The 27225-nt window shown below is 40.7% G+C and overlaps 1 protein-coding gene across 3 annotated transcripts in view; it reads left to right on the forward strand.

Annotated features, from left to right (window-relative positions):
- The window catches only part of KAT6A (lysine acetyltransferase 6A), a 94007-nt gene extending 83591 nt beyond the window's left edge, over positions 1-10416 (forward strand). For all 3 annotated transcript variants that reach the window (XM_019742058.2, XM_074329599.1, XM_074329598.1), the window contains 5 exons: positions 212-443; positions 1145-1352; positions 2471-3073; positions 5829-6144; positions 7599-10416. In XM_019742058.2, the coding sequence (XP_019597617.2) occupies positions 212-443; positions 1145-1352; positions 2471-3073; positions 5829-6144; positions 7599-10264 (4025 nt within the window). In that variant the 3' untranslated portion in view covers positions 10265-10416. The remainder of the gene's footprint in view (positions 1-211; positions 444-1144; positions 1353-2470; positions 3074-5828; positions 6145-7598) is intronic.
- Positions 10417-27225: the final 16809 nt, after the last annotated feature.

Consider the following 27225-nt stretch of genomic DNA (forward strand, 5'->3'; position numbering starts at 1 on the left):
CCTTATGTTCCATGTATACAAATTATGTTATCTTCCTGCAAATTTGTTTTCAATTAATTTTGCAATTTTGTTTTCTTTCTTGAAGAAATTTACCTTTGAAATTATTATTGCCTACAATACTTAGATTGGTTGTGGAAGAGAGGATTATGGTTTTGGTGAATTAGCCTATTTTCAGCTCTCTGACATATTTGTGTTTTGGGGGTTTCTTTAGGTTATTTGTTATCAAAGCGTGAAGGCCAAGCAGGGTCTCCAGAGAAACCATTATCCGATCTAGGTCGTCTTTCCTACATGGCTTATTGGAAAAGTGTAATATTGGAGTGCCTTTATCACCAAAATGACAAGCAAATCAGCATTAAAAAGTTAAGTAAGTTGACTGGAATCTGCCCTCAAGACATTACTTCCACACTCCACCACCTAAGGATGCTGGACTTCCGTAGTGACCAGTGAGTATCACATCCCTTTGTGTACCTTTGAAGGACGGTGGAAGTTTTTGGGTCAGGCAGCCAAATTATTGATGGAAGACCATAAATAAACTATATAAATGGGACACTTGGTGATTCTTAGACGTCATTTTCCTTTCTGATATTTGGTACTGTTGACCGTGTATATTTTTTTAACTGTCTTTTTTGTGGTCTTCCTCCTAACCTTGAACCTAAGCTACTGAGTCTTATTTGCTAGTATTGGAAGCTTATTCAACCCTAGAAACAATGTCAAGTAAAATATACCCATGCTTTATTTCCATATACGTGGTGCAAAATGAAATATAGGTCAAAAGGAAGCGCTCATCCTTATCTTGAGTGGTTGGGAAAAGGTCACAAAGAAAAGAGGCATTTGAGCTAGAAGTATGGAAAGTCGGATATAGAATGCAGGAAAGTAGCAGAAATTCCAGAGGTGGGAAGTATGAGACAATAAATGGTTAATATAACTTCATCCACTGCTATAGTCAAGTGTGAAGTATTTATCTAACTTCATGTTTCATAGCTATCTCATGTGATGGCATGTTTCTGTATTTCATCCTCCTAGGCTTGTTATTTTTGAAGCATTTATCATCATCTCCAGGATTTTCTGGGGCTTATAGCTCCATATTCATTGTTAGGTACTCCTTGTACATCGTTGATTGCTATAAACTTTTCTCTGGTTCCAGATTTGTGATTATCCGCCGGGAAAAACTTATTCAGGATCACATGGCAAAGCTTCAGCTGAATTTGCGACCTGTAGATGTAGATCCAGAATGTTTGCGCTGGACTCCTGTCATAGTCTCCAATTCTGTTGTCTCAGAGGAGGAAGAAGAGGAGGCTGAGGAAGGAGAAAATGAAGAGCTGCAGTGCCAGGAAAGGGACTTAGAGACAAGTGTAAGGACATGAGTGTTTCTGAAATATATCATGACATCTTAAACCAATACAGAAAATTCACATTAAAATTTCAGAGTTTATTTTAATAGTAGACATTTCAGAACACTGGGTTTTGTTTACTTATTTGTACAGTTTTAAGCCTTGGATCACTAGCAGACCTTCAAATTTGTTATAATGTGTTACTTGTGACTAAATATTTCTTACCAGCTACCAGTAAGCAGCTAAACTTTAAGCTGTGTAATAACTGAGGAATTTGAATTGAATCTAAATCTGACCATTGTTAAAAATGAAATGAAGATACATTTTTCCTTAAATCATTAAGGAATAATGTAAACGTGTATGTTTTCTAAGAGTGCTAAATAGTTCAGTAGATACACAAATGGCTTTATAGCCATTAAAGGGTTCAAGCCATTAAAGAGAGAGACTGTACTATATTATATAGTTTTCAGTATTTTTCTTCATGTGATACAGACCTTTTGTTTAAGCAGTATTTTTATCATTTAAAAATCTGTCCTCTGATAAACATAGTTTCATGCCCCTGTTTAATTTTCAAAATGAAATTAAATATTCAGAATAAAAATAAATCAAAATAATTATATAAATTTTCTTTTATTATTTTCAAATACCCCTTTCTCTTGCACATGCCCCAGAGCCCATTTCTTCCTCTCTGTTGATAAATTTTTGTTTCTGAGAAATTTAATAAACTATCTCATTTAACATGTATAAGAACAATAATATTCACTTTCTTTATTGAAGATGGTATTGCATAATGGCTAAGGGCACTAGCTCTTGGGTCAGACTGCCTGGATTTATATCCCAGCTTCTTCATTTGCTATTGCATGACCTGGGGCAAGTTACTTAAACCTTTTGTGCTTCAGTTACCTCATGTGTAAAATGGGCATATAATTATAATACTTTATAAAATTGTTGTGAAGATTAAATGAATATCTATACAGCATTTAAAATAGTTTCTGACACATACGAAATAGTCATGTTAGCTGTTAAATAAAAATTTTTTTTTAGAGCTCTGTTTTCTTAGTATTTAAAATGTTAGAATAGGTGATATAACCAAGTAAGACTGAAAAATTAACCAGCATGATTTTATTTTCTAAAATCAGGTGGGAAAGTCTGCATCTCGGGAAAACAAAGAACAAAATTCTTATTCTTCAATAGAAAGTGAAAAGAAACCAGAAGTTATGGCACCGGCCAGTTCTACACGTTTGAACAAACAAGTCCTTCCCCGTGATAGTCTTCCTGCAAATAATCAGCCATCTCGGAGAGGCCGCTGGGGGAGGAAGAACAGAAAAACCCAGGAACGTTTTGGTGATAAAGATTCTAAACTGCTCTTGGAAGAGACATCAACTCCTCAGGAACAATATGGAGAATGTGAGGAAAAATCAGAAACCTCCCAGGAACAATACACTGAAAGTGAGGAACAGTTGTCAGCCTGTCAGGAGCAGCCAAACCTGGATGGGAAGCCAGATACTCCCAAAAGAAGACTGAGTGAGGGGGTTGACCTATGGCGAGGACAGCTAAAGAAAAGCCCCGAGGCTCTGAAGTGTAGGTTACCAGATGGCAATGATAGATTGCCCCGTCGCTATAGTGATGGCGACAGGGCTCTCCTCAGGGGCTTCAGTGAGAGCAGTGAGGAGGAAGAGGAGCCAGACAGTCCTCGATCTAACTCACCACCAGTTCTTACAAAGCCCACACTGAAGCGAAAGGTAAAGCATTTCTTTGATGTAGTCTTTTCTTCCTCCAATTGCAGCTCATTGTATACTTTTGTTCTGTCCTAGAGTGCTGAAAGAGTAAGTATAGAAATTATTTTACCATGTTATTTTTTCGACTTTAAGCCTCAGTATACTGTTCCTAGTGAACATTTGAAATTTGTATATGATTTCTTTGGTTCGTGGGAATTAACTTAGAAGTTATAAGCTTATTTAAGAGCTGACAGACTGTATTTCAGTGTGCTGGCTTGATGTTTAAATCATGACTTTTAGGGATTTTAAAAACATTTTAAAAGTGTGTACAGATGAGAATTGTTCATAGTAGAAAAGGACAGGAAAGTATTACACAGTTCCATGGAAAGTGGTGCTTAGAGTGAAGCCATTCGTCTTATTTTGAGTGGTACTGTTTGCCCTGCACTCGCTCTCTCCTCTTCACTCCTCCAGCGGTTTCACTTAGCCTTGTTTTAAAAATATTTTCTAAACTATATTTCATCATCGTTCAAAGTTTGAGTGATAGCCAGTTTGTTAATAAATGCTGTGTGATGATGATGGTGAATTCTGTGAAACTGTGTATTGGAACTGTCCCAGGCTATGGAGTGAACTTGCAGCCTTGCTTCAAGCTAGCCAGACTGAAGTATCTTAGCTTTCTGGATGAGCCACCTTGAAGTAGCGGGGTGACAGCTTTCACCCAAAGCAATGAAATCGTTCCTTTCTTTGGCAGACCCTTAAAAAAGAGGTAGGGCTATTTATAAAAAAAATATAAGCTCTTAATTTTAGAACAGTTTTAGATTTATAGACTTATTACAAAGAAAGTACAGAGAGTTCCTGTATTCCCCACATCCAGTTTCCCTTTTTATTAACCTCTTAGGTTAGTATGGTACATTTGCCACAAATAGTGAACCAATATATTGATACATTATTAACTAGAGTCCATACTTTATTCATATTTCCTCAGTTCTCCCTAATGTCCTTTTTCTGTTCCAGGATCCCATCCATCATACCACATTATATTTAGTAGTCATGTCTCCTTGGGCTCCTCTTGGTTGTAATATAATAGTTTCTTAGACTCCTTGTTTTCAATTACTTTAAAAGTTTTGAGAATGTCCCTTGTGATATTAGATGGGGTAATGTTTTTTGAGAAGAAGACCACAGAGGTAAAGTGCCATCCTCAGCACATCGTGTAAAGGGTATCTATCAGCATATATCTATATACCAAATGCAAGAGTATTTAGTATTGATATGACTTTTCACTATTGATATTAACCCCCATCACTTCGCTTGAGGTTGTGTTTCTCAGGTTATTCCACTGTAAAGTTACTCCTTTCCATACTGTACTCTTTGGAAGGACATCACTGTCCACAGCCCACACTTAACATTTGAAGAGTTATACTCTCCTCCTTAAATGCAGAATATTTATGTTTATTTAGAATTCTGCTTGGGACATACAATGGATATTTATTTATTTATTTATTTATTCAAGCATTTATGTCGGTATGGACTCGTAGATATTTACTTTATACTTTGGTTATAATCCAATACTAGTCCTTTATTTAATTTATTGTTCAAATCCTTCCAACTTTGGCCATTAGGAGCCCTTTCAGTTTTGCTCCTGTCCCTTTAGCATACATGCCCTCATTATTGTGATTTTTCGTTTGTTTGTTTTGAGCACTTCTTTACTTTCTGGTACTACAAGATGTTCCAGGTTCATCTTGTATATTTCATACCCAATCCTAGAATCAGTTAATTTCTCCAAAGAGCAGAGCCATGTTTAACCTAGTTTGAAAGTTATATTTTCAACTAGAAGGACTAGCAGAGTTGAAGTAGAGGAAAATTGAACTCTTGGCTAACTCTGTTATTCATTAGCGACAATGAAGACTATATCTTTGCCATCCTATGCTTAGATTGCCTAGTTATAAAATAAAATTATGCTCTATTCTTGTGTAAAAAAGGAATATTACAATAGGCAGTGAGATCATATACAAAGTACTTGGAAGTTCTTGAAGAAATTCACTTGGCTTGGAGTCAGAGACTATATTTTACAACCATTTCTATACTGACTGAACGTGTGACCTTAAACAAGTCCTATAACCTTTCTGACCTCTATAGAATGAGGGGATCAGATTAGATCATTTCTGGTATGTCATCTTTGTTTTGTGCTGTCTATTGTGTGATTTAGAGTAGTGATTTAGATCAACCCTAGTACACAATTGTGCCTAATGTGCCAAGTTCCAATAACAGATTTATTTTACTTTTGAAATGCTTCACTAACATCAAGTACATACATGTCGGCTTCCTGTTTCTGCATTCCCATATAACTTTATGGATAGGTCATGAAAATCGTATACAGTTTTACAGACAGTTATTAGACAAAGTGTTTTATTCCTTTTTTTCTCTTGAGGAAAGAGAAGTTAAGGGCCTAGCTTATGTGTCATTTCCGTGTTGAAATAGTTAACTCCCTAGGATGTTTAATTTAACTGAACTGTTAATAAGGAAATTATAATATCTGCTCTTTGGGCATACCTGCCTATTCTTTTACAAAGTTGTGTTCAGTTATCCAACATCTTTGTGTCTATGATACATTATGTATAGTATCTTACTATAGTATTTTGAAATAATATTTAAAATGTCTTTTGGCAAACAGCATCCTCGTTTGATATGTGCTAATTTTCTTAGGTTTAAACCTATTCACCATGTTGTTAATAAAAATGATAGTGTTCATTACTGTAAATAAAATACTTTCTCTTTTATATAGAAACCAATTCTTCACCGAAGAAGGAGAGTCCGAAAGCGCAAACACCATAATAGCAGTGTGGTCACAGAAACTATATCGGAGACTACAGAGGTATTAGATGAACCTTTTGAAGACTCTGACTCTGAAAGGCCAATGCCAAGACTAGAACCCACCTTTGAGATTGATGAAGAAGAAGAGGAAGAGGATGAAAATGAACTCTTCTCTAGAGGTTACTTCCATCGTTTGTCCTCACAGGATGTTCTCAGGTGTCGCTCCTCTTCTAAGAGGAAGTCTAAAGATGAAGACGATGATGACGAAGAATCAGATGATGCTGATGGTATGTTTCACAGACCTTTTGCTTACTGTAGTTTTATTGTCTTTAAAAATAAAGCAATGATAGCTGAAACCCTTCAACAAAAATGCTGAAAAATGAACACAACCTACTAGGCAAGTAAAGGATGACTTGGTAATCTTTAAAAAGTTGGATCAAGTGTATTCACCCTCATTTTCTCATTTGTCAAGCTTCCCCTTCAACTTGGGACCTATTTTTGCCCCTGCAGAAAATATCTTGCTGTTAGGAAATTATTCTTTTTTGCCTGATCCTTTTTCATCCATTATCTGAATCTTTAATGGGTGGATTAGACTTAGCATCAGAAAGATATTTAAGTAATAACCCTTTACTAGAATATGCACTCTGTAGACTTAGTCTGTTTTGCTAAGTATGCTGAGTGCTTAATACAGGCACTCAGTAAATATTGTTAAATGCATAAGTGCTAAGAATGTGGTTCTTAAATAAAATCAGGTTCATGTAAATTGGACTTGCTTCAAATCTGTTCAAGAATCCTTCCTAACTCGTATCTCTAATGTGTCTTTACTCAATTAGTGGTAAATGTCTAATAAAAATGACTCAAAATAGGTTAAATTTTATGGCATAGCTGAACATTCAATAATTTACTTTTAAAATAGCCTTGTTATCATTTTCTCTTTAGAAATAAACAAACGGGGGCTCATATATGAGCTGGGTGATGCACTCATCATTTGCATTCTAGCCTAAAGTTTTTGCCAGTGTTGTGCTGCCTGCATCTGCAGTGTTCACCTTGCATGGGTCAAACTGAGTTTTTTCACTTTGCTGGGTGACTTTGAAGCAAGCTAGTTGTCTACATATAAACTTGTAGCTTTTATGTATTAACTAGTTGAGTCTTTCTCCTTTTAAAATCAAATTCACTCAATTTCATATCTCGTGGATAACTTGAATTTTCTCCATTCTCATGTTTTTATATAATAAATACTTTTAATACAGTGATAATATGACTGAGTTTTTTGCTTTATGTGAATGATTTTCCAGAGTTTTACGATGTTATATTTTCAGATACATAGCTAGGGAACTAAAAATTTATTTAGTAAATTTGACATGTTAGTAAAATTTTAACTTGGATCATTGTAGACTAAAATAGTATCCTTCTAAGTTTCTGTTGAGCTGGACAAATTTTCTCTGTTACAGCCATTTCCTTAGTAAGTTTTCAAAGCCATACAGTAGTGATGATAAACTTGAACTAGTTTTAACTAGTGGATGGTAACAGAATATTGACAAGCATTCTTTCATTATTCACCGTGTAACTTTAAAATATATCACTAATTAAATTTCTCCTTTAGATTCTTAACTTGAAAATGAAGATAAGAGTTTGTGATGATTTATGAAATCATTTCTGTTGTACACGCGAGTCTCAGAAAAGGGCACTGGAAAATGTAAGATTTTATAACCTATTCTTATTTTTTATCACTCCTGTACAGATACTCCTATCCTAAAGCCAGTATCTCTCTTGAGAAAATGTGATGTGAAGGATTCTTCACTTGAGCCAGATACATCCACACCTATGAAAAAGAAAAAGGGATGGCCCAAAGGCAAGAGCCGCAAACCAATCCACTGGAAGAAAAGACCTGGTCGCAAACCGGGATTCAAGTTGAATCAGGAAATCATACCCATGTCTACCCAAGAATGCATCGTTGAGCCCATTGTCCCCATGCCTAAACCTGGACGTAAACCCAAAATTCAAGAGAATGAAGAAACTGTTGAATCAAAAGAAGACTTGCCTTTAACCGAAGAAAGGAAGGAAGAGGAGGAGATGCACATGGAAGCAGAAGAGGGAGAAGAGGGAGAAGAAGAAGACACAGCGAGCAGTGAGGTTAGAGCAGCTTCTCCAGTGGATAGCAGCAACAGTCCCGGGACAGAAACGAAAGGACCTGAGGTAGAGGAGGAAGAAGAGAAACCCCGTGTCTCAGAAGAGCAGAGGCAATCCGAGGAAGAGCAGCAGGAGCTGGAAGAACAGGAGCAAGAGGAAGAGGATGAAGTGGCTATAGAGACAAACCAGAACGAAGACCATGATGCAGATGATGAAGATGATGGTCACCTGGAATCTGTCAAGAAGAAAGAGCTAGAGGAGCAGCCGATTGGCGAAGATGTCAAGGAGGAGCCTGGGGGGCCAGAGGCTTTTTTAGACACGAATATGCAGAACAGTAGGGAGAATATAAAGGACAAAGATGAAACAGAACCAGATTCTGAAGAGGAACAGACTTCCCATGAAACATCCGTGGTGTCCGAACACGTGCCAGGGTCTGAGGATGACCATGAAGACGAGTCCAACTCTAAAGAAGAATTAATTGAGTTAAAAGGGGAAGAAGAGATTCCTCATAGTGAACTGGATCTGGAAACCGTGCAAGCTGTGCAGTCTTTGACTCAAGAAGAAAGCAATGAGCACGAGGGCGCCTACCAGGACTGTGAGGAGACCCTGGCCGCCTGCCAGACGCTGCAGAGCTACACGCAGGCTGACGACGACCCGCACGTGTCCATGGTTGAAGACTGCCATCCTTCAGAACACAATAGCCCGCTCTCTTCTGTTCAGTCTCATCCCAGCCAGTCAGTCCGCTCAGTCAGCAGCCCCAACGTGCCTGCCCTCGAAAGTGGTTACACCCAGATCAGCCCAGAGCAAGGGTCCCTGTCGGCGCCCTCTATGCAGAACATGGAGACCAGCCCCATGATGGATGTGCCTTCCGTATCAGACCACTCTCAGCAGGTGGTGGACAGCGGCTTCAGTGACCTGGGCAGCATAGAGAGCACCACAGAGAACTACGAGAACCCTAGCAGTTACGATTCCACAATGGGCGGCAGCATTTGTGGGAATAACTCTTCCCAGAGCAGCTGCTCCTACGGGGGGCTGTCCTCCTCCAGCAGCCTCACCCAGAACAGTTGTGTGGTCACTCAGCAGATGGCAAACATGGGCAGCAGCTGCAGCATGATGGCACAGAACAGTGTCCAGCCTGCTGCCAACTGCAACATCAAGTCACCTCAGAGCTGCGTGGTGGAGAGGCCTCCCAGCAACCAGCAGCCGCCGCCCCCGCAGCAGCCGCAGCCGCAGCCGCAGCCCGCCCCGCAGCAGCCGCCGGCACCGCAGCCTGCGCCCCCGCAGCCGCCGCAGCCGCAGCCACCACCGCCGCCGCCACAGTCCCAGCAGCCGCAGCCGCCACCCCCACCCCAGCAGCAGCCGCCCCTGTCCCAGTGCAGTATGAATAACAGTTTCACTCCAGCGCCCATGATCATGGAGATCCCCGAATCCGGAAGCGCTGGGAACATCAGTATCTATGAGAGGATCCCAGGGGATTTCGGTGCCGGCAGCTACTCCCAGCCGTCAGCCACCTTCAGTCTAGCCAAGCTGCAGCAGCTGACCAACACCATTATGGACCCTCATGCCATGCCTTATAGCCATTCTCCTGCTGTGACTTCCTATGCAACCAGTGTTTCTTTGTCTAATACAGGACTGGCGCAGCTAGCCCCATCTCATCCATTAGCTGGGACCCCTCAAGCACAAGCCACCATGACACCGCCCCCAAACTTGGCGTCCACCACCATGAACCTCACGTCACCTCTGCTGCAGTGCAACATGTCTGCTACCAACATTGGCATTCCTCACACTCAGAGGTTGCAAGGGCAAATGCCAGTCAAGGGGCATATTTCCATCCGCTCCAAATCCGCACCGCTGCCCTCTGCGGCTGCTCACCAGCAGCAGCTGTATGGCCGCAGCCCGCCAGCGGTTGCCATGCAAGCTGGCCCTCGTGCATTGGCTGTTCAGCGCGGCATGAACATGGGGGTTAATTTAATGCCAACCCCTGCCTATAATGTCAATTCCATGAATATGAACACCTTGAATGCCATGAACAGCTATCGAATGACACAGCCTATGATGAACAGCAGTTACCATAGTAACCCTGCCTACATGAACCAGACAGCACAGTATCCTATGCAGATGCAGATGGGGATGATGGGGAGCCAGGCCTATACCCAGCAGCCTATGCAGCCAAACCCTCATGGAAACATGATGTACACTGGCCCCTCCCATCACAGCTACATGAATGCTGCTGGCGTGCCCAAGCAGTCACTCAACGGACCTTACATGAGAAGATGAGCAAGCGGAACTTTCACTTAAAAAACTTAAATATATATAAATAAAGGAACCTTTTATACTGACAAACCAGAGAAAAACGGACCTTTTTTTCCAGTTAAAATATTGCTGTAGATTTAGAGGAATTTTTCTTTGGTTTATTTTACTTTTTAGAAAACCTGGTCTCTTTTTTGGGGGTTCGTTTTGTTCTGGGTTTTGGTTTTCTTCACAATCTTGAACATTTTACAATAGAACTCATCTAACAATGGATTTGGGGATAGGGGAAACATGCACAAAAATCTTTTCATAATTAAAAAGAGCCTTACTTTCTTTACGCACCACATGGACAGAATTTGTGTAAAGGTGAAATATCTTTATTTTATTTTAAAATGTATGTTTCCCCTCACTGTTTGCAGCTCCCAATGTTGTCATTTTTAAATGTTATATATACATCTCGAGGGTTAGCCAGACCCTGTCCTCCAAACCCAACCTTTCATTTCCTACTTCATTCCAGCAGGAGGCACTTACGGGAGACTCGGATGGGGACATGGAGAATAACCCAAGCTCCTTAAACTTATTATTATTGTTAATATTATTATTATTATTATTATTAATAAAGTGAGGCAGGAAAATGCTTCTCCTTTTAAAATCCCCTCCACTCCCTTCACACACACACACACACGCACACACACACACACCTCTTGAAACCTTTCCCCAAGAATGTTTCTTTATAGATGGACTTCATCGAAATGTTTGTCTTTCTTAAATCAAGTGTAATATAATTTTTTTACTATTGCCACTCAGCACTCAGAGACACAAAAATACTGTAAGTCTCAATTAACAGCAGAATCTCAGAGGAAAGCTGTTTGCAATCCTAATTCAGCCTTGGAGGAGTAGAGATGATCAATTAACAATCAAAAAGAGGAAATGAACCTCTTGTTTTTTACCACCTGGTGAATCAGCCATAACGCCCATATTCCATGCAGCCTCTTGTTTTTAGTATGTACTTTGAGATGCTAAGGGTCTTGATTTTTGAGCCTTGGACTCTAATTAAACTCAAGCAGCAGTCCCCAGCGATTAGCCTCTTACATTTCTTACACAGTGTTGGTGGATGACTGTACATGTCAGTGATTTGAAAATACCTGACGAACCTTTGACACTGTTTGTTTTATGTTGGAAGGGATGACACAGGATGTGTGTCATAAGGGAGATCCTGGCGTGTGTTTTATAGCTACTTACATGATACATACCTCTAGTCTTCATTTGTCTTCTGCCATCCTGAGTTCACCCCTGTGAATCAGTGCACCAGCCCCTCTCCTGGGAGTGGCTGAAGAGAAGAGGGATAAACCAACCACCAGCATAGTAGGGCAAACCTGGACAGCAGGGTTTTGTCAGGCTCCTGTGTTGTTCCCAGTTCCACTCGCTTTTCTTATGCAGCCGGTTTGCCCATTCTCTTCCTGTTACTTGCTCCAGGGATAGGTAAAAAAAATATATATATATATATATATTCCATCATTAGAAGATGGAAACTATTATACCACTTGGTATGTGCAGTCAAATATCCAAAAGGGGGAAATACTGCTTAAAGAATTACCTGTAAGCATTAAATTCTCCTTTATTTGTACACTTTATATAGATAAATTTTTGAAGTACTAATTAGGCATTAAATTTTTTCAAATGCACAGGTTTGTTGGTTTTTTTTAATACACTTTAATTGACTTTCTCAATTAAATGTGTTAGGTAGAAAAAAAGCAGAATTCACATCTTACCGCTATCAATTCTGAGCATGTGCAAGGCTGTGTAGGACCCAGTTTCTCTGTATATACTATTCCGGTTCCCAATCATCTATGTAGAAAGTGCACTGTGCTGCCCTCTCCCTACATCTTCAGCTATGTCACTGCTTCCTGGTGGGGGTGGGGGTGGGGTGGGTCGGGAGGGAAGTATATGGGGAGGAGGGTGGGTCAAGGCAGAAGGAGAAGCTGTTGAAATGAGGGCCGTGAATTCAGTTTCTGTTGGTTTGCGGTTGTGTTTGGTTTTGTTTATTTCTTTAAAAAAAATAAAAATTCAATCGGGCAGCTCCCTTTTTCCACAAGCCTTTTTGTGACTGTAGAACTATTGTAGAGAAAATGTTCTTTTCTATATTATAAAAGAAATTATCCAACACAGTAATATTGGTACCTGTCATTTTTTCACTTCTGTTTAAAAAAAAAAATGTATTTTTAGCAAAATAACTTGGGTAATCTTCTAAAAAAGAAATTTAAAAACTCACTGTTAGTGACTTTGATGCCTTTTAAAATAAGAGCTTTTTCATTTCATTCCATCTTTAAAATTTTTTATCTTTGTTGTAGAATATTAAAAACTATTTTAAGAAAGATAAAAATTCTCTTTAAAGAGATCTCTAGAGTGTGTGAATAGAGCTCCAGATGCCTCTAAAAGCCGCATGTACAAATGAAGCTAAGTCTATACCTGTCTGTTTATATTTGCTTTTCCTGTTTTGTAACCTCTTTGTACTTTGTTCATGGTGACTTGTAAGCTAAGGGGAAGGGATACCTAGATGCCTTTGTATTTCTCCATGTCACGCGCTCCTGGGCCAGTCGGTGTCCCTTCCTCTCCTTGTATGTAATATCGCTTTTTTTTCCCCTTTCTAGCAAGTACTTTCAAAAGAACTCTGTACATTTTAACATAAAAAAATAAATTATGTTGAGCCATTTTGGATGTTTGTCTTGCATGTGGAATTTTTCTCCCAAATATTTCAAACTCTCCAATTCTTTTTCTACACACACAGACTTAAAAACATTAACCTTTTCATGTTCCTCTTTATCTAGCAAGTATAAGTTCATGACCTTTGCTTTGAAACTTCAGTTTTCAAATATATATAAATGCCAACAATATAAATGGTTTTTCCCTTTCCAAGGAAAATGGTATTGTGATTTCACTTTGGATTTTTTCAGGGAAATCCACTGGAAAACCTTGTAAAGGCGTTGTGACTCACCCAACCAAAGAAAGCAAATACAGTTGTAATGACAGGTGGCGCTTAGACCTGAAACAAAGCAGTGTTTTTCTCATCTCAATTTACCTGATTAATGTAATTTAGGAAGATTTGCCAGACATCAAGGTCCCGAATGAACATTGATGATCTTTTTGGATGTTGCCTGAGTTAATGTATTTACCTGTCATCATTTAGAATTTTGGATATAAGGCAGATTCCTGGAAAACTAACAGCTTGGATAGGAAGGTGAAGCAGGTACAAGTTTTAGTGACTTTCAAACTGTATGCCACTCTTGCACACTGAGCTAGGAATCTAGGAAGTGTACATGAATAGTATCTGTAGCAGACATTTGTTCTAAACCTCATGCCATTAAAGTTTTAGGTCATAAAGTCATGTCATCTCCAGAAAAGAAATGGTTTGTTTCCCTGATTTCTTTGCTTGCTGAAGTAACCATGGTTTGGACCCAAGACTGTTGCAGTACCCTGTACTTATTAGTGGATTTTCTCAAAAACATACTTCTTGCCTTTCCTGCTACCAACTACCTGCTTTAAGTGAATTCAACATACAGGAATTCTGATTTTTCTACAAAGGAGATCATGTGACCAAAGAATGCATTATAGATTTTTTTTTGCGTATTAACACCTCCCACTCTATATTACATTTAAAATAGAATTTGAATAATGTAATTTCATTTATAGCCAACTCACAAGTGATATGAACAGAGGAGGTGCTCTCATTTGTTTATTGTCCACCCTCTGACCTTTTCATTCTGCATCGGAAAGTAGGTGAGGGAGGGAGGTGGTAGTGCCCTTGATTAATGTGTATGCTACTGAGGGCCTCGGATTACCAGTTTAGACTTGCCATGCATTCAGTAACCAGGGTTCCAGAAGTCACCTTCCTATAAGGCCTCTCAGTATCTTGGGGTGCCCAGCTTTCTTTGTAGCATGATGACAAGTGTGTGTGTGTTCACTGACTGCCGAGTCTGTCAGGTGGACGATTCTAGCTCTTTAGGTGAGAATTACTGTTTCAGGTTCTCCGTATTAACAGTCTGGGCAGTGTGTGGTGTTTTTTGTACTTCTTGTCTTTTCATAATGTACAGTGATGATAATGGAAAGACATAGTGAAAAGAGAAACAAAAAATAACTGTCCTTGTTGGCAGACAGAGTAAGCAGGGTTGTTATGAGAAGAGGGGTTGGGGGCAGAGCTCCATATCCTTGGTGTGACGGCTTTCAAGTAATCTAAAAATTCAAGTGACACGTTTTCTGTAAATGAACACAGAACACCATGTAGAATAACATTTTTTTATGTTGACCAATGTCTGGAATTCTTGAGCATGGCCATGGGATTAAAAGCCGACAATCCCCAGATCAAAACCCAACTCATTCCTTAATAAATCCCTGTTAAGGGGCAGGATGGGTTTTTCATATACGTTGGTGTGGTTACATAATGCAGCACAGACCCGTGGATTTTCTTCCCAGAGTGACAGCTACAAATTGGGCTTGAGATTCCTTGAGATATCAATAAGGAGCCTGAATATTGGTATACAGATTACTTAAAAGCTCAAAAAGGTGGTGGTTGTAATTTTTGTCTGAAATAAGGAAAGCCCTAGAGTATGATGGGCTTTGGTTTTTTTGAGATCTTTTAAAGCACTAGACAGAGTCATAGAGGATTGTTTCCTGTGACTATTGTGAATAAACTTTTTGAGATATACATTAGTGAGATATGCATTCTTATTAGCAGGAAAAAAAATATTCTAACATTTAACTACTAAATAGATATTTCCGAAAGCCACATTTAACATTCAAAAAAATATTAAACGTTCTCTGGGATGATATGTTCATTTTTAGCTAACCATTTTTAGTTTATACGTGCACAAAATGAGCAAGCTAAGATGAGCAGATGACCTGAGAGAGAAGCTAATTGTTTAATGTATATGAAACGATAGTGCTGGTATAGCTCGTTGGAATTTCTATGAATATGCACTGAAAAACTGACATCCGGTTCATGTCGGGACACACAAGCCATTCAGATCACCTCTTGCGTTATTTAAGACCTTAAAGAGCTTTTTGGGTCCCAGAATCTTCTAGTTTAGGATACCAAACACTGTACTTGGTATCCTAAGCTTAAAGTCTCTTGTAAACGAAGTAAAGAAAAACATTCATATATAAAACTTCTTTACTAGGACTGAGGCTCTGCCCCATGTACAAACAAGGTCTAATTGTTTAATTGATGTATTACATTTTTTAAAATTGACTGATTTAATTTTCTTTTTAAAAGAAGGTTAAGAAAAGCAGTTACAGTCAGTTATGTCAAAATGATTGAAATTGATCATAGTTTTCCAAAGAAAATGCAAACAGTTATATATTGACTAGGAGACAGTAGTGAAGGCTTTACAAAAGGCAAGGTCCTCTTGCGAAATAGAATAATTACAGGATTCTTTTTTTTTAACTTTTATTTATTTTAAGTGTTTTTCCAGCACCCATCAGCTCCAACTCAAGTAGTCAATCTACCGTGTTTCCCCCAAAATAAGACCTAGTCGGACCATCACCTCTAATGTGTCTTTTGGAGCAAAAATTAATATAAGACCCGGTTTTATAGAAAATTATAATATAATTTTAATATAATTTTCTATAACACATAATTATAATTTTCTATAATACATAGTTGTAATATAAATTATATAAGACCCGGTCTTATGGTAAAATACAACTGGGTCTTATATTAATTTTTGCTCCAAAAGATGCATTAGAGCTGATGGTCTGGCTAGGTCTTATTTTCGGGGAAACACGGTAGTCGTGGAGGGCGCAGCTCACTGACCCATGTGGGGATCGAACTGACAACCTTATTGTTAAGAGCACCACACTCTAACCAAGTGAGCTAAGCGGCTGCCCCTAATTACAGGATTCTTTAAAAGTTTGTCTATCTCCTGTTTAAGGAAAATAACTAGAATTGACTAGAACTCCTAATTTGATATCCCCAAAGGGTTCTTAATTGAAGGTTGTAATCGGAAAACTGAATAATATGAAATGTTGCAAGAACAACTTTAGAGAGCCAAGCAATAATTCCATTAAAATTACAAAGGAAAACAAAGCAAAACAGACCCAAACCAGCCACTACAGCCTCTTTGTTGAGTCATTTTGTTGGGCCTCCCAGGGAATGTCTGTCGTCAATCTACTCCACCCTCCTTGGTGTATCGACTTTGTGTCCCGATGGCTCCTGCCCAAGCTGCCTTCCTCTGCAGGTTCAAGCATCGTGCGGAGATATGAAGAAGATATGCCCAGAGAAGAAGAGGGACTTTGTTCCCCAACATCTTTCTTATGCATATTTTTATTGTGAAAATTGAGTATACAGAGATCACAGAAAATACAGACAATTTAATGATCTGTATAAAGTGAATACTTCTGTAAAAATAAAGTAGTTCAAAAAGTGGAACAGCAGCCTAGAAATCCTCTACCCTGACTCAGGGCCCCTTTCTAATCACAGTCTTCTCTCCCAACTGAGGCTAATCACCAATTGGGTAGTAAATGCTTCCTTTAATTAAAAAAAAAGAAGTTACTCCCTTGTATGCATGTTAAACAGCATAGTATCATTTTGCCTGATCTCGATCGTTATGGAAATGGAATCGTGCATTTTGCACCTGGCCTCCTCCAACGTGATTGTGAGATTCATTCATGGTACTGCCTATTGCTATAGTTCATTAATTTTCACTGCATAAGATCCCTGATATCCTATTATATGACTAGTATATTCCTAGAAGGAATTGCTGGCTGATAGGGTAGGTGTAACTTCAGCTATACTAGATAATGCCAAAGTTTCAAATGTAACCATCACCATTTTTTTTACTCCTATCAGCAGTGTATGGTAATTTCTGTTATTATACATTCTCTTCAATATTTGAAGTTTTCAGTTATTTCAATTTTTGTGAGTCCAGTGGATGTGTAGTGGAGTCTCTTTGTGGTTATGTTTTGCATTTTCCTGATTACTAATGAGGTTGAGCACGTTTTCATGTTTGTTGGCTATTTGAAATTCCTCTTTTTTGAAGTGTCTGTTCAAGTCTTTTGCCTGTACTACTATTAAGTTGTCTTTGTCTTATTGATTTGCAGGAGTGCTTTATGCATTTTGGATGAGTCTTCTGTCATTTTATATGTATCACACATATCGTCTCCCATTCTATAACTTGCCCTTTCACTTTCTTAATGGTGTCTTTTGATGAACAGAGTTCTTAAAGTGATCCAGTTCAATAATGTCTTCCTTTGTGGGTAGTGCTTTTTCTGTCCAGATTAAAAAGTCTTTTCCTACCCTGAGATTATAATAATATTCTCTGTAATTTCTAACAGCTTCGTTGTTTTGCTTACATAGTTAATGCTTTAATATATATGGAATTGATTTTTGTTCATAGCACGAGGTAAGGGGACCAGTTTCCTTTTCTTCACATATGGCTATACAGTTCTAACACCGCTTGTTGTTCCACCACTGCTCTATATCAAGTATCCATATATGCATAGGTCTCTCTCTGGACTCTGTGCTCTGATTCATAACCACATAGACTTACCACACATTTCCCTGCAAGTCCACTCCTAGGTGTTTACCCAAGAGAAATGGAAGCATATGTCCACCCAAAGAGTTATACACAAATATTCACAAATGTACAACACTGAAGAAACACTGTTCATCAGCTGTGGAATGGGAGAACAAATGTGCTATGTCCATACAATGGGATACTTACTCTGCAATAAAGGAAACACTACTGATATATGACAACGTAGAGGAATCTCAAACACACTACACTGAGCTAAAGAAGCCAAACTTAAAAGAGTACTTACCTGTATCATCCCATTTGTATAAAATTCTAGAAAAGGCAAAACTAATCTCTAGTGGCAAAAAGCAGATCAGGGATTGGTTGCCTAGGGGTGGGGTGAGGGACTGGCTGCAAAGGGGCACAAAGAATGTGAGGGGATGGAAGTATTCTACATCTGGTCAACAGTAATCAAAGCGCACACATAAAGTGGGTGAATGTTATTGTATGTAAATTATACCTCATTAAATCTGATTGAAAGATAAAACCCATGCTCTTAGCTGTATTTGCCACAAGAGCCCCAAAGTGGAAGCAACCTACATACCCATTGATGGGTAAATGGATAAACAAGCCGTGTTATATACACCCAATGGAATATTAGTCAGCTTTTCGAAGGAAGGAAATGATGACGTGCTACAATATGGGTGAAACTTGAGGACAATATGCTAAATGAAATAAGCCAGACACAAAAAGACAAAAACTATATGATACTACTTGTATGAGGTACCTAGAGGCATCAAATTTATAGAGATAGAAAGTAGAATGATGGTGACCGGGCTGGGAGGAGGGGAGAATGGGGAGTTCATATTTAATGAGGACAGAGTTTCAGTTTGGGCAGATGAAAAAGTTCTGGAGATGGGTGGTGGTGATGGTGTCACAACAATGTGGCTATGCTTAATGCCACTATACACTTAAAAATGCTTAAGATGGTAAAATTTATCTTATGTATATGTTACTACAATTTTTTTAAAAAAAAGAAGAGAAGGGAAAGACCCAACAAGGGAGAGCTGGGGACCAATGTCTTCTTTGTAAATTTTCTGAGCGCTAACCCTGATTACAGGCGTGGGTGTGTGTCAGGGGCCCTGTGCCAGCAGGAAGGTAGACCTACCACATGGCAGAGCAGGGTCAAATGACCGATGGAGAAGAGCTTACCATATGCTGACAGTGCTCACGCAAAGGATAAATATGGGACACCACAGAAGAAACAGAACTATCTTCACCACGTTTACACTGACACAAACACGAGTCCTTCATCAAGGTCCTGCAAGTAGGTAACAGAGAGATGCAGGAAAAACCCAGAGCAACCAAAGAAGAACCTAAAAATTATGTTTTTGACAGCAATTGACTAGTAACTGATAGTAAGTAAAGTAAGAAGATATCCACAGTTAAAGAAATAAAACTGCATAGAAGGGGATGTATGCAATGAAAAGTTAAATTCCTCTCTCTTCCCCAATCCTCTGTTCCCTGCACCAAGGGCAGACTAGTTAAGAATTCTCCTTATATCTTTCCATTTTCTATGTACATCTAGGCATAGATAGGTACGTCTGCCTGCGAATATGTGTGTGGCTTTCTCATATAGCTCTCTGCTTTCTTGTTTTATCTCCCTATTGAAAGCCTATACTGTTCTTATTTTTATCAATTACTCCATCTTGGAGACATCCCACGTGTACATGGAATTGCCTTGTTTTCCTTAAAAGCTGCATTGTTTTCCATAGTATGGGAATGTTTCCATTATGCCTGTAGGCTAACTCAAATCCTTTTTTCACTTTTTCTTGTGACCTCTAGGTTATTTGCTGCTCAGCTGCTACCTGGAGCACAGATGCGAGATGCCATGTGACATTTTCTCCGCAGGGGCCGGGCAGTAGCCATGCTCAGTAAGCACTTGAAGGAATGATGTGACTTTTCTGCCTGTGAAAATCTTTTAAATTCTCGGGTCCCAAGTCTCCCCGCCCTTCACATTTGCTTTCATTCCACTTAGGTTTTTCTTCTTGTTCATTTTCTCTCTCTTCCGCCCTATTTGGCTTCCTGCGTCTTTTCTTCTGAAATGCCTCCAAGGAGATGGCTCGCTCCCTCACCCTCACCACCTTCACTGGCCTTGACTTCTTTTCTCGCTTGGGCTCCTGTTCCCCCAGAGGGTCTTTCACCTTTTGCTTGATTAGAAACAAAACCAAACCTACAATTAAAGGTTAAATGGAATACTGCACAACTTATATTTAGATGCATTTTAAACTCTTCATGTTGATATATTTCTGTAGATGTCTACATTTAGAGTACTGGGAAATTATGTTTGGTCTTGGTAGATGAGAAATGTACTTTTAATTTGGAGAACTTCATAGAATCTGAGAACATTTGCAGTGGAAGGGACCTGACAGAGCACTTGACTTTAGCGATGAGGAAACTGGGGCCCGGGGAGGCCAAGCGGCTGGCCTGTGGTCACACATCTGGATTGTCATTTCCAGGCTGCCTGTGATTGTGTATATGGAAATATGTCTCAGTCAGTCAGTCAGTCAACAAACACTGTGTTTTACTTCGTCAAACACTGGACGAGGCTGAAGATACAGCAGTGACGGAACAAGAGAGACAGATGAATGGTGCCCACACTTGCTGAGCCTCAGTGAGTCATTTGTCCAAGTCACAGAGCCGACCCCTGGGTGGTCACTGCTAAGAAGAGACCACACTGTCCTCCCCTGCTCTGGACTCCTCCGGACTGCCTGGGGGTGGCTGCCTCCCTCTGCTCACTCATCCTTCACCACAGTTCTTTCCCCTGCGCCCTCCCTGTGCCAGGGCCATCTCCCAGCCACCTGTAGAACGGGGTGCTCTTGGCTGAGGGCTCCTTCAGCCAGGCCTCTCTCACACCCTGCGTTGCTCTCTGTTTAAGGCGGGTCCCTGGGCTGTGACTCCACTTGGGGGGGATGCACCTCACATGAGCTAAAAGTTCCCTCAAACTGACCCCCCCCCCCCTTGGCTGCCCTACAGAGTTCTGTCTCCTGCCTTGAGCTCCATGTTCCCTGGAACTGCCATCTCAGGATGTCTCTGGAAAACCCGACCGTCTCTCTGGCCTCTCCAGTCATCCCAGCATGGTCTCAGGCAACTCACACCCCTCCCTGCACCTCAGTTTCCTCCTCTGCAATGGTGGGTCAGAGGATTTTGCAAGTGCCTTTTGGCTCTGACATCCTGTGATTGCATCGGCCAGCCTGGGGTTCTGGACACAGCCCTCACTTATGACTTCAAAATCCTGAGGAAGGAACAAAAGAAACACAAACAAACAAACAAACAAACAAAACAAAAAAGAAAAAAAGTCCTGAGGAACAAGGGGAACTGTCTGTGGAATCTCTTAAGGCCCATTCTGTGATATGCGTTGCTCCTTGGTCTCAAGGGAAATCAACAGAAGCCGTGAGGGCCCCCGAGTGTTGGGGAACAGAGGTGTGTGTGGACAGGCCTCCTGCCCCTGACTCCTCCACTTTCCCCTGAATCACCGCCCTGCTGCCCTGCCCTCACACAAGCCCTTGATTCCAAAATGGGATCGATCCCAGAGCAGCCATTTAGAAATTTGAGGAGGAAAAATTAAAAAGGGAAGAAAAGACTTTTTACCAAAGAAATACCAGGTCACCTCTATCTAACTTGATGCATGCAAGCGCTCTAACTAGTATTATATGAATGAAAACATGTAAGTCAATCCACATTTTAAAAGCACTAGAAGAAAACCATTACTAAGGAAATGCACAGTAAATCCTTAAAAAGAAAATACTTTTTTAAAAAAGGTTCTTTTAGTAAAGCAATCACCCTTCTTTTTTACCCCATTCCCTTTAGTTGATGTTTTTGGCATTTTAAACTTTTTATACATTGAGCCTTCTTAAAGCAAAGCCCACAATTATAGAAAACTCACTGGAGGAAGAAAGCTGCACTTATGCCTCTTGGGGTATGTTTTTAAATACCAAACAGAAGGGCAGGAGGGAAAAAAATCACATGCCTTCTGGTGCCAAAAAAGAGGTTAAGAAATGAAAAGGCTTTTTACAGTTGGATTGGGGGAAAAGGTACCAGAGAGAAAACAGTCTGCTAATAAATGAGCAAAAGCATGCCATTAATAATGATGGCAAATGTTTTAAATGTTAAGTCCATTTTCAAAGCTCATTAAGAAATCTTTCAGAAAAATAATCAAAGAAAGAAATATGAGCACCAGGACGCTCTGGAGGCCTTGCAAAAACAGTTGTGGCTTTCATTAATTAATTAAATATATATTAATTATGTATGTAAATTATATCAGCATAATGCCTGCTCTGTTCCAGGCTCTGTTAGTGGCACTGGGGATGAGGCAGAGAACAAAGCAGACAAAAATCCCTGCTCTCACGGGGCTTACATTCTAGTAGGGGAGACAGAGGAGAAATACAGCACATAATTAAAACATAGTGTGACAGATAGTGATAAGTAAGTGCTAAGGAGCGACGTGTAGCAGGAAAGGGAGAAACGAGACTGTGGCGTGGAGGGGGAGAAGATTTTTGATAGAGGGTTTAAGGAAGACTGTTAGGGGCTGAACTGTGTCACCCCCATAATTCATATCTTGAAGTCCTACCTCCCAGTATCTCAGAATACTACTGTAACTGGAGATTGGGTCTTTAAAGAGATAATTAAGTTAAAGTGAAATAATTAGGGTGGGCCCTAATCTAACATGGTGCCCTTACAGGGAGATTCGGACTCAGGCAGAGGGAAGGTGGTGGGAGGACACAGGGTGAAGACGACTATCCACAAAGCCCAGGAAAGAGGCCTCAGAAGAAACCAACCCTTCCAACACCTTGATCTCGGACTTCCAGCCTCTGGAATTGTAAGACAATACATTTCTGTTGTCTAAGCACCCAGTGTGTGTATGGCAACCCTAACACACTAACACAAAGACCCCACTGAGAAGGTAACTTTGGAGTAGAGATCAGAAGAAAGTGAGGGAAGGAGCCAAGCAGATGGGTCAAGGGGGTGAGGTCAGCAGGGAGAAAGGCCCTAAGACAGGGATATGCCCCACGTGGCTGGAGCCGAGCAGTGAGAGCCGTCAGAGTGGCGACCGGGTGTGTGGGGGCGGGCAGCTCGGGCTTTTACTTTGAGATGGGAACTGTTGGAGGGCTTTGAACAGAGATGTGTGACATTGTCTGACCTGTATTTTAACAGAAACATTCTGGCTGCTGACTTGAGGATACATATCAGGAAGACAAGGGCGAAATCAGGGGAACCAGTTAGGGGGTTAGTTAGTACTTCAGATGAGAGAGGAGAGAGTCTCGGACAAGGTGTGGCAGAGGGGGTGGTAAATGTGGTTGGATTCTGCATCTATTTTGAAGGCAGGGCCAGTAGGATTGGCTGATCAATCGCATGTGGATGCGATAGAAAGAGAAGAATCAAGAGAACACTAATGCTTTCGTCCTGAATGCCTGGAGGAGTGGAATTAACATTACCCAGGATGGGCAAGACCATGGCAGAGCAGAGTATGAGGAAGTGTCAGGAACTCAGCTTTGGGCATGTTACAAGCCTCCCTCTACCAAAAGCAATGCACAGGAACGCTATGTCTGGAGCAGCTTTATTCATAGTAGCCTCAAACTGGAAACAACCTCTGTCCATCAACAGGAGAATGGAGAAATTATCATATATTCATGCCGTGGAATACTACACAGAGATACAAAGGCCTCATTGAGACAGTAACTTCTGAGTTAGAAAAGAACAAACTGCTGACATGTGCAACACCATAGATACATCTGATAGACATAACGTTGAGGGAAAGAAGACCTGTGTGAAAGGGTACATATCAGGAGCACTTTTCTGTTTACTCAATGGGATCCTGCCCAATTCATGAATCATTCAATAAAGCCAATTAGGTCTTTAAATTTACTCAGTTGAATTTTGTTTTTTAATAGCCTATACAGATCAGGGGAAGATGGAAATGAGCAAGTAAGGCCTAACGTAGAAAAAGAAAAACTAACCACCAGAAATTTACTGAAATTTATTTTATTCATCTACAGTGTGACCATAAAACATACACCAGTATCTATGACAATGAATGTTTAAAATTCAGCATGGAAAAATAACTTTTAACAAGGAAGCATTTCCTATTTTTACTTTATAATTCATTGGATTTGAAATAAAAAATGATTTCATTTTATTTGGTTTTATGACAGAAAACTAATACTTACAAATGTAGGTACATACAAATGTTGGTAAATTTATGTGAAATATTTCTCCTGGTGTTTCCTCTTGGGCCGATCTTTGTACAGTAGTCAGCACTTCTTCCAAAAGCAATGTGAAACAAATCATGCCCCTGCGTGATTTTATACTGAGAACATTCCTCCCTTCTTCCCAACCCCCACCTAAGAGAGAGGGAAGCCTTTGTCCTTCTTACCTCACTTCCTCCATGCTGAGACTCTTGGGGGTCAGCGTTGAGTCATGCCTGCCTTCAGGAAGATGTTTGATAATATTAGATTGGTGGTATGGGCTTCTGTAATTTCAGTGTGGGCAGAAGTTAGATTTTAGTAGCTCTACCTAGAGGTAGTGTAGGTGTGAGGAGCCGGGTCCCCTCTCAATGGACTGGGGCCTTAATGTGGATGAAATGCATTAGCAAAAAAAGAAAAAAGAAAGAAAGGATATACATTGTATGATTCCATCTACATGAAGTGCAAGCGTAGGCAAAGTTAATTCTGAGGTGATCTAGCTCAGAAGCGTGCTTCGCTGTGGGGAGGAGCACTGGTGGGAGGGGGCAAAACGGAGCACAGTCTGGTGCTGCAACCGGTCTTTATCTGATCTGGGTGGTGTCACACAGGCTGTAGGGACGAGAGTAGGGGCCATTGTTGCAATCCACCCATACCTACTGAATCAGCACCTGCGTTTTAATAAGATCCCTAGGTGATTTGAATGCACATTCAAATTTGAGAATTAGTTAGGAAGAAAGAATGGAATCTAATGGGCAGTGGGATTAGGGGTGTAAAGGAGAGGCAGTGGGGAGTTTCATGGGACCCCAGGTTTCCAGCTTTGGAGAGTGGGTGAATGCTGTGCCATTAAAGTGGGAACTGAGATGCCAGGAGAGGGATGAGGCCGTGACTTACGGTGCTGTCTTGGCAGCCCTGGGGCTCACGACTAGCCTCAGTCTTAGGAGACAGGTTAAAGCTGGAGTTACAGATTCAGTGTCACTGGCGTGTGGGTGCTGGTTGAAACCAATGTTGAGATTATTGAAGGAGAAGCAATAAGCTGAAATAGGGCGAGGGCAGAAGTTTTTATTAACGAGCCCTTTAAAGAGCATTCAGGAGATAGGAAGAGAACAAGGAGAGAATGCAGTCTCAGAAACTAAAACAGTGTGCAACCAGGTCAAATGCACTAGGGAGTTAAATTAATGATGCACATGTGAGGAGGTTCTGCGATGTGGGGACAGAATTCAGGGTGAGGAGTGAGGGGGGTGAGCAAGCGTTGACCGCTCTTTCTGGCTGCTTGGCTGTGGAGGAAAGTGAGATAGTTATGGTGGGTAGAAAGCCTACAGGCTGAGTGGAGGGAGCTGTGGAGAGGCATGTAGCGGAGATGGGGGAGGAAGGGATCCCTGATGGCAGCATTTTCTGAGGAGGTGAGAGGGGATGAGATCCAGAGGCTAAACCAAAAGAAAAGTGTTGTCAAGGGAGAGAGTGTAAATAAGTGTGAATGGTGAGGATGACAGGAAGCTGGGGACAGTCAATGGTCAAGTGGTGGCTTCCATTTCTTCTATGAAGTTTAGGACAATGGCGTCTATTGAGAATGACAAAGGAGAGAGGAGGGGGTAGGGCTTGAGATTTCTGAGAGCAGATAGGAGAGTAGCAGAAGGGGTTACCTATGGACCCCGAGGGCCTAATTCAGGTTGAGTGAATAAATGAATTTTATCCCAGTATTTCCCAAGCATCCAAATGTAAAACGTCTTCAATTTTTCTGTTTTCTCTGAACACCTTGGCTTATATGCTCTTTACCTCTTCAAATTCCACCCTGGAAAACGCAATGATTAAAATGATATGTTGCCTTCATTTTTAAACCTTGGACAGGAGATGAACAATTCCCGAGCTCATTTTCACCTTTGCTATGAACTCCTGAAATTATTTTGGACAAATATAAGGGAGAAGTGAAAGCTCTTCTCAAATATTTGAAGGGCTATCACACAGGGAAAGGGTTTGAATATCTTCTGTGTGTTGCCCGAGGGCAGAGCAGGGGCTGATGTGAGCACACTCTAGGGAGAGGGTTTGGAATCCATGTGGAGCAGAGAACTGGCCCATTGGGTAGGCTGTCCAGGGCATGATACGTCCTGGGAATGTGAGAGTGAGCAGAGGAAGGAATCCAATCCTCCCATTGGTTGGGAAATGGAAAGGCAATTCCTTCAGATCCTCAGATTCTCTGATTTTCCATTTGCTTCCCTGTTCCACCTACAACATTCATGCCTCATGGATGATCCTTCCTGGCTCAAACTTGAACTGGACCTGCAGGTGCGACACTGGGCTGGATGGTTGGGACCCACAGGGGAGTGGGACAGCCTCTGGCCTCAGAGGACTCAGGTGCTGCTGGACATTTATTGGCTCCTTCTTTCCTGAAAGGGATCAAGGGCACAGCATTGCAGTAAAAGTACAGACCCTAAAGATTGACTTTTTGGTTCAAATCCTAGGTCCCATGACTTACTAGCCATTGATCTGGAACAAGTTATTCATTCTCTCTGTGCTTCAGTTTCCCCACCTGTAAAATGGTGCTGATGATAACGGCACCTGCCTCATGGACTTGTTATGAGGGTTAAATATGCTCAGGAGAATGTCTGGTACACTCGATGTATTTTAGCTATTTATATTATTTAGTGCAGGAGGCAGCTTTTACCTTCGGAAGCTTTATTAATTATTAATACTGTTTCTTTTAAGAACACAAATCGGTCAAGTTGCATAAACCCATAATAACAGAATGGGGTTGGGGGAATCGGTTGGAAATTTTAGGGAAGGAAGCAAAAATATAAAAATGGATCCCTTTCCCTTTACTTAACAGCTAACTAAAAGGGCCCCCCACTGACATACAGAATTTACTTGAGTAATAATCGCTCCATGGGGAAAGAGAAAGAAGAGGGGCTTCTAGAGACTTTGCTGGGCTGGGGTTTCCACTTGCATTTCAGGGCCCTTTTCCTGTATGTCTGAGTGAACAGCCTGTCCTCACCATGGGTGCACACGGGACTCTGGGATACAAGAAAAACACACAAGAAGAGCCCTAAGACCTCCACCTGGTCAAGTGGTTGTGGCAGCAGCAGATGTGGCCCCTGCTGACTGCAGAGGGGCCGTCTCTTCAAACCTGATGCTGTGCAGAGTGCTATGAATTTTGTTTTTACAACTTCAGAGGACTAGGTTGACCTTTTGGTTGCCTGCCTGGGGATATTATTGTATGTGTTTAACTCAAGTAATTCCTATTACT

This window comes from Rhinolophus sinicus, linkage group LG04 (genome assembly GCF_036562045.2).
Source record: "Rhinolophus sinicus isolate RSC01 linkage group LG04, ASM3656204v1, whole genome shotgun sequence".
In the NCBI taxonomy this organism is placed as follows: Eukaryota; Metazoa; Chordata; class Mammalia; order Chiroptera; family Rhinolophidae; genus Rhinolophus; species Rhinolophus sinicus.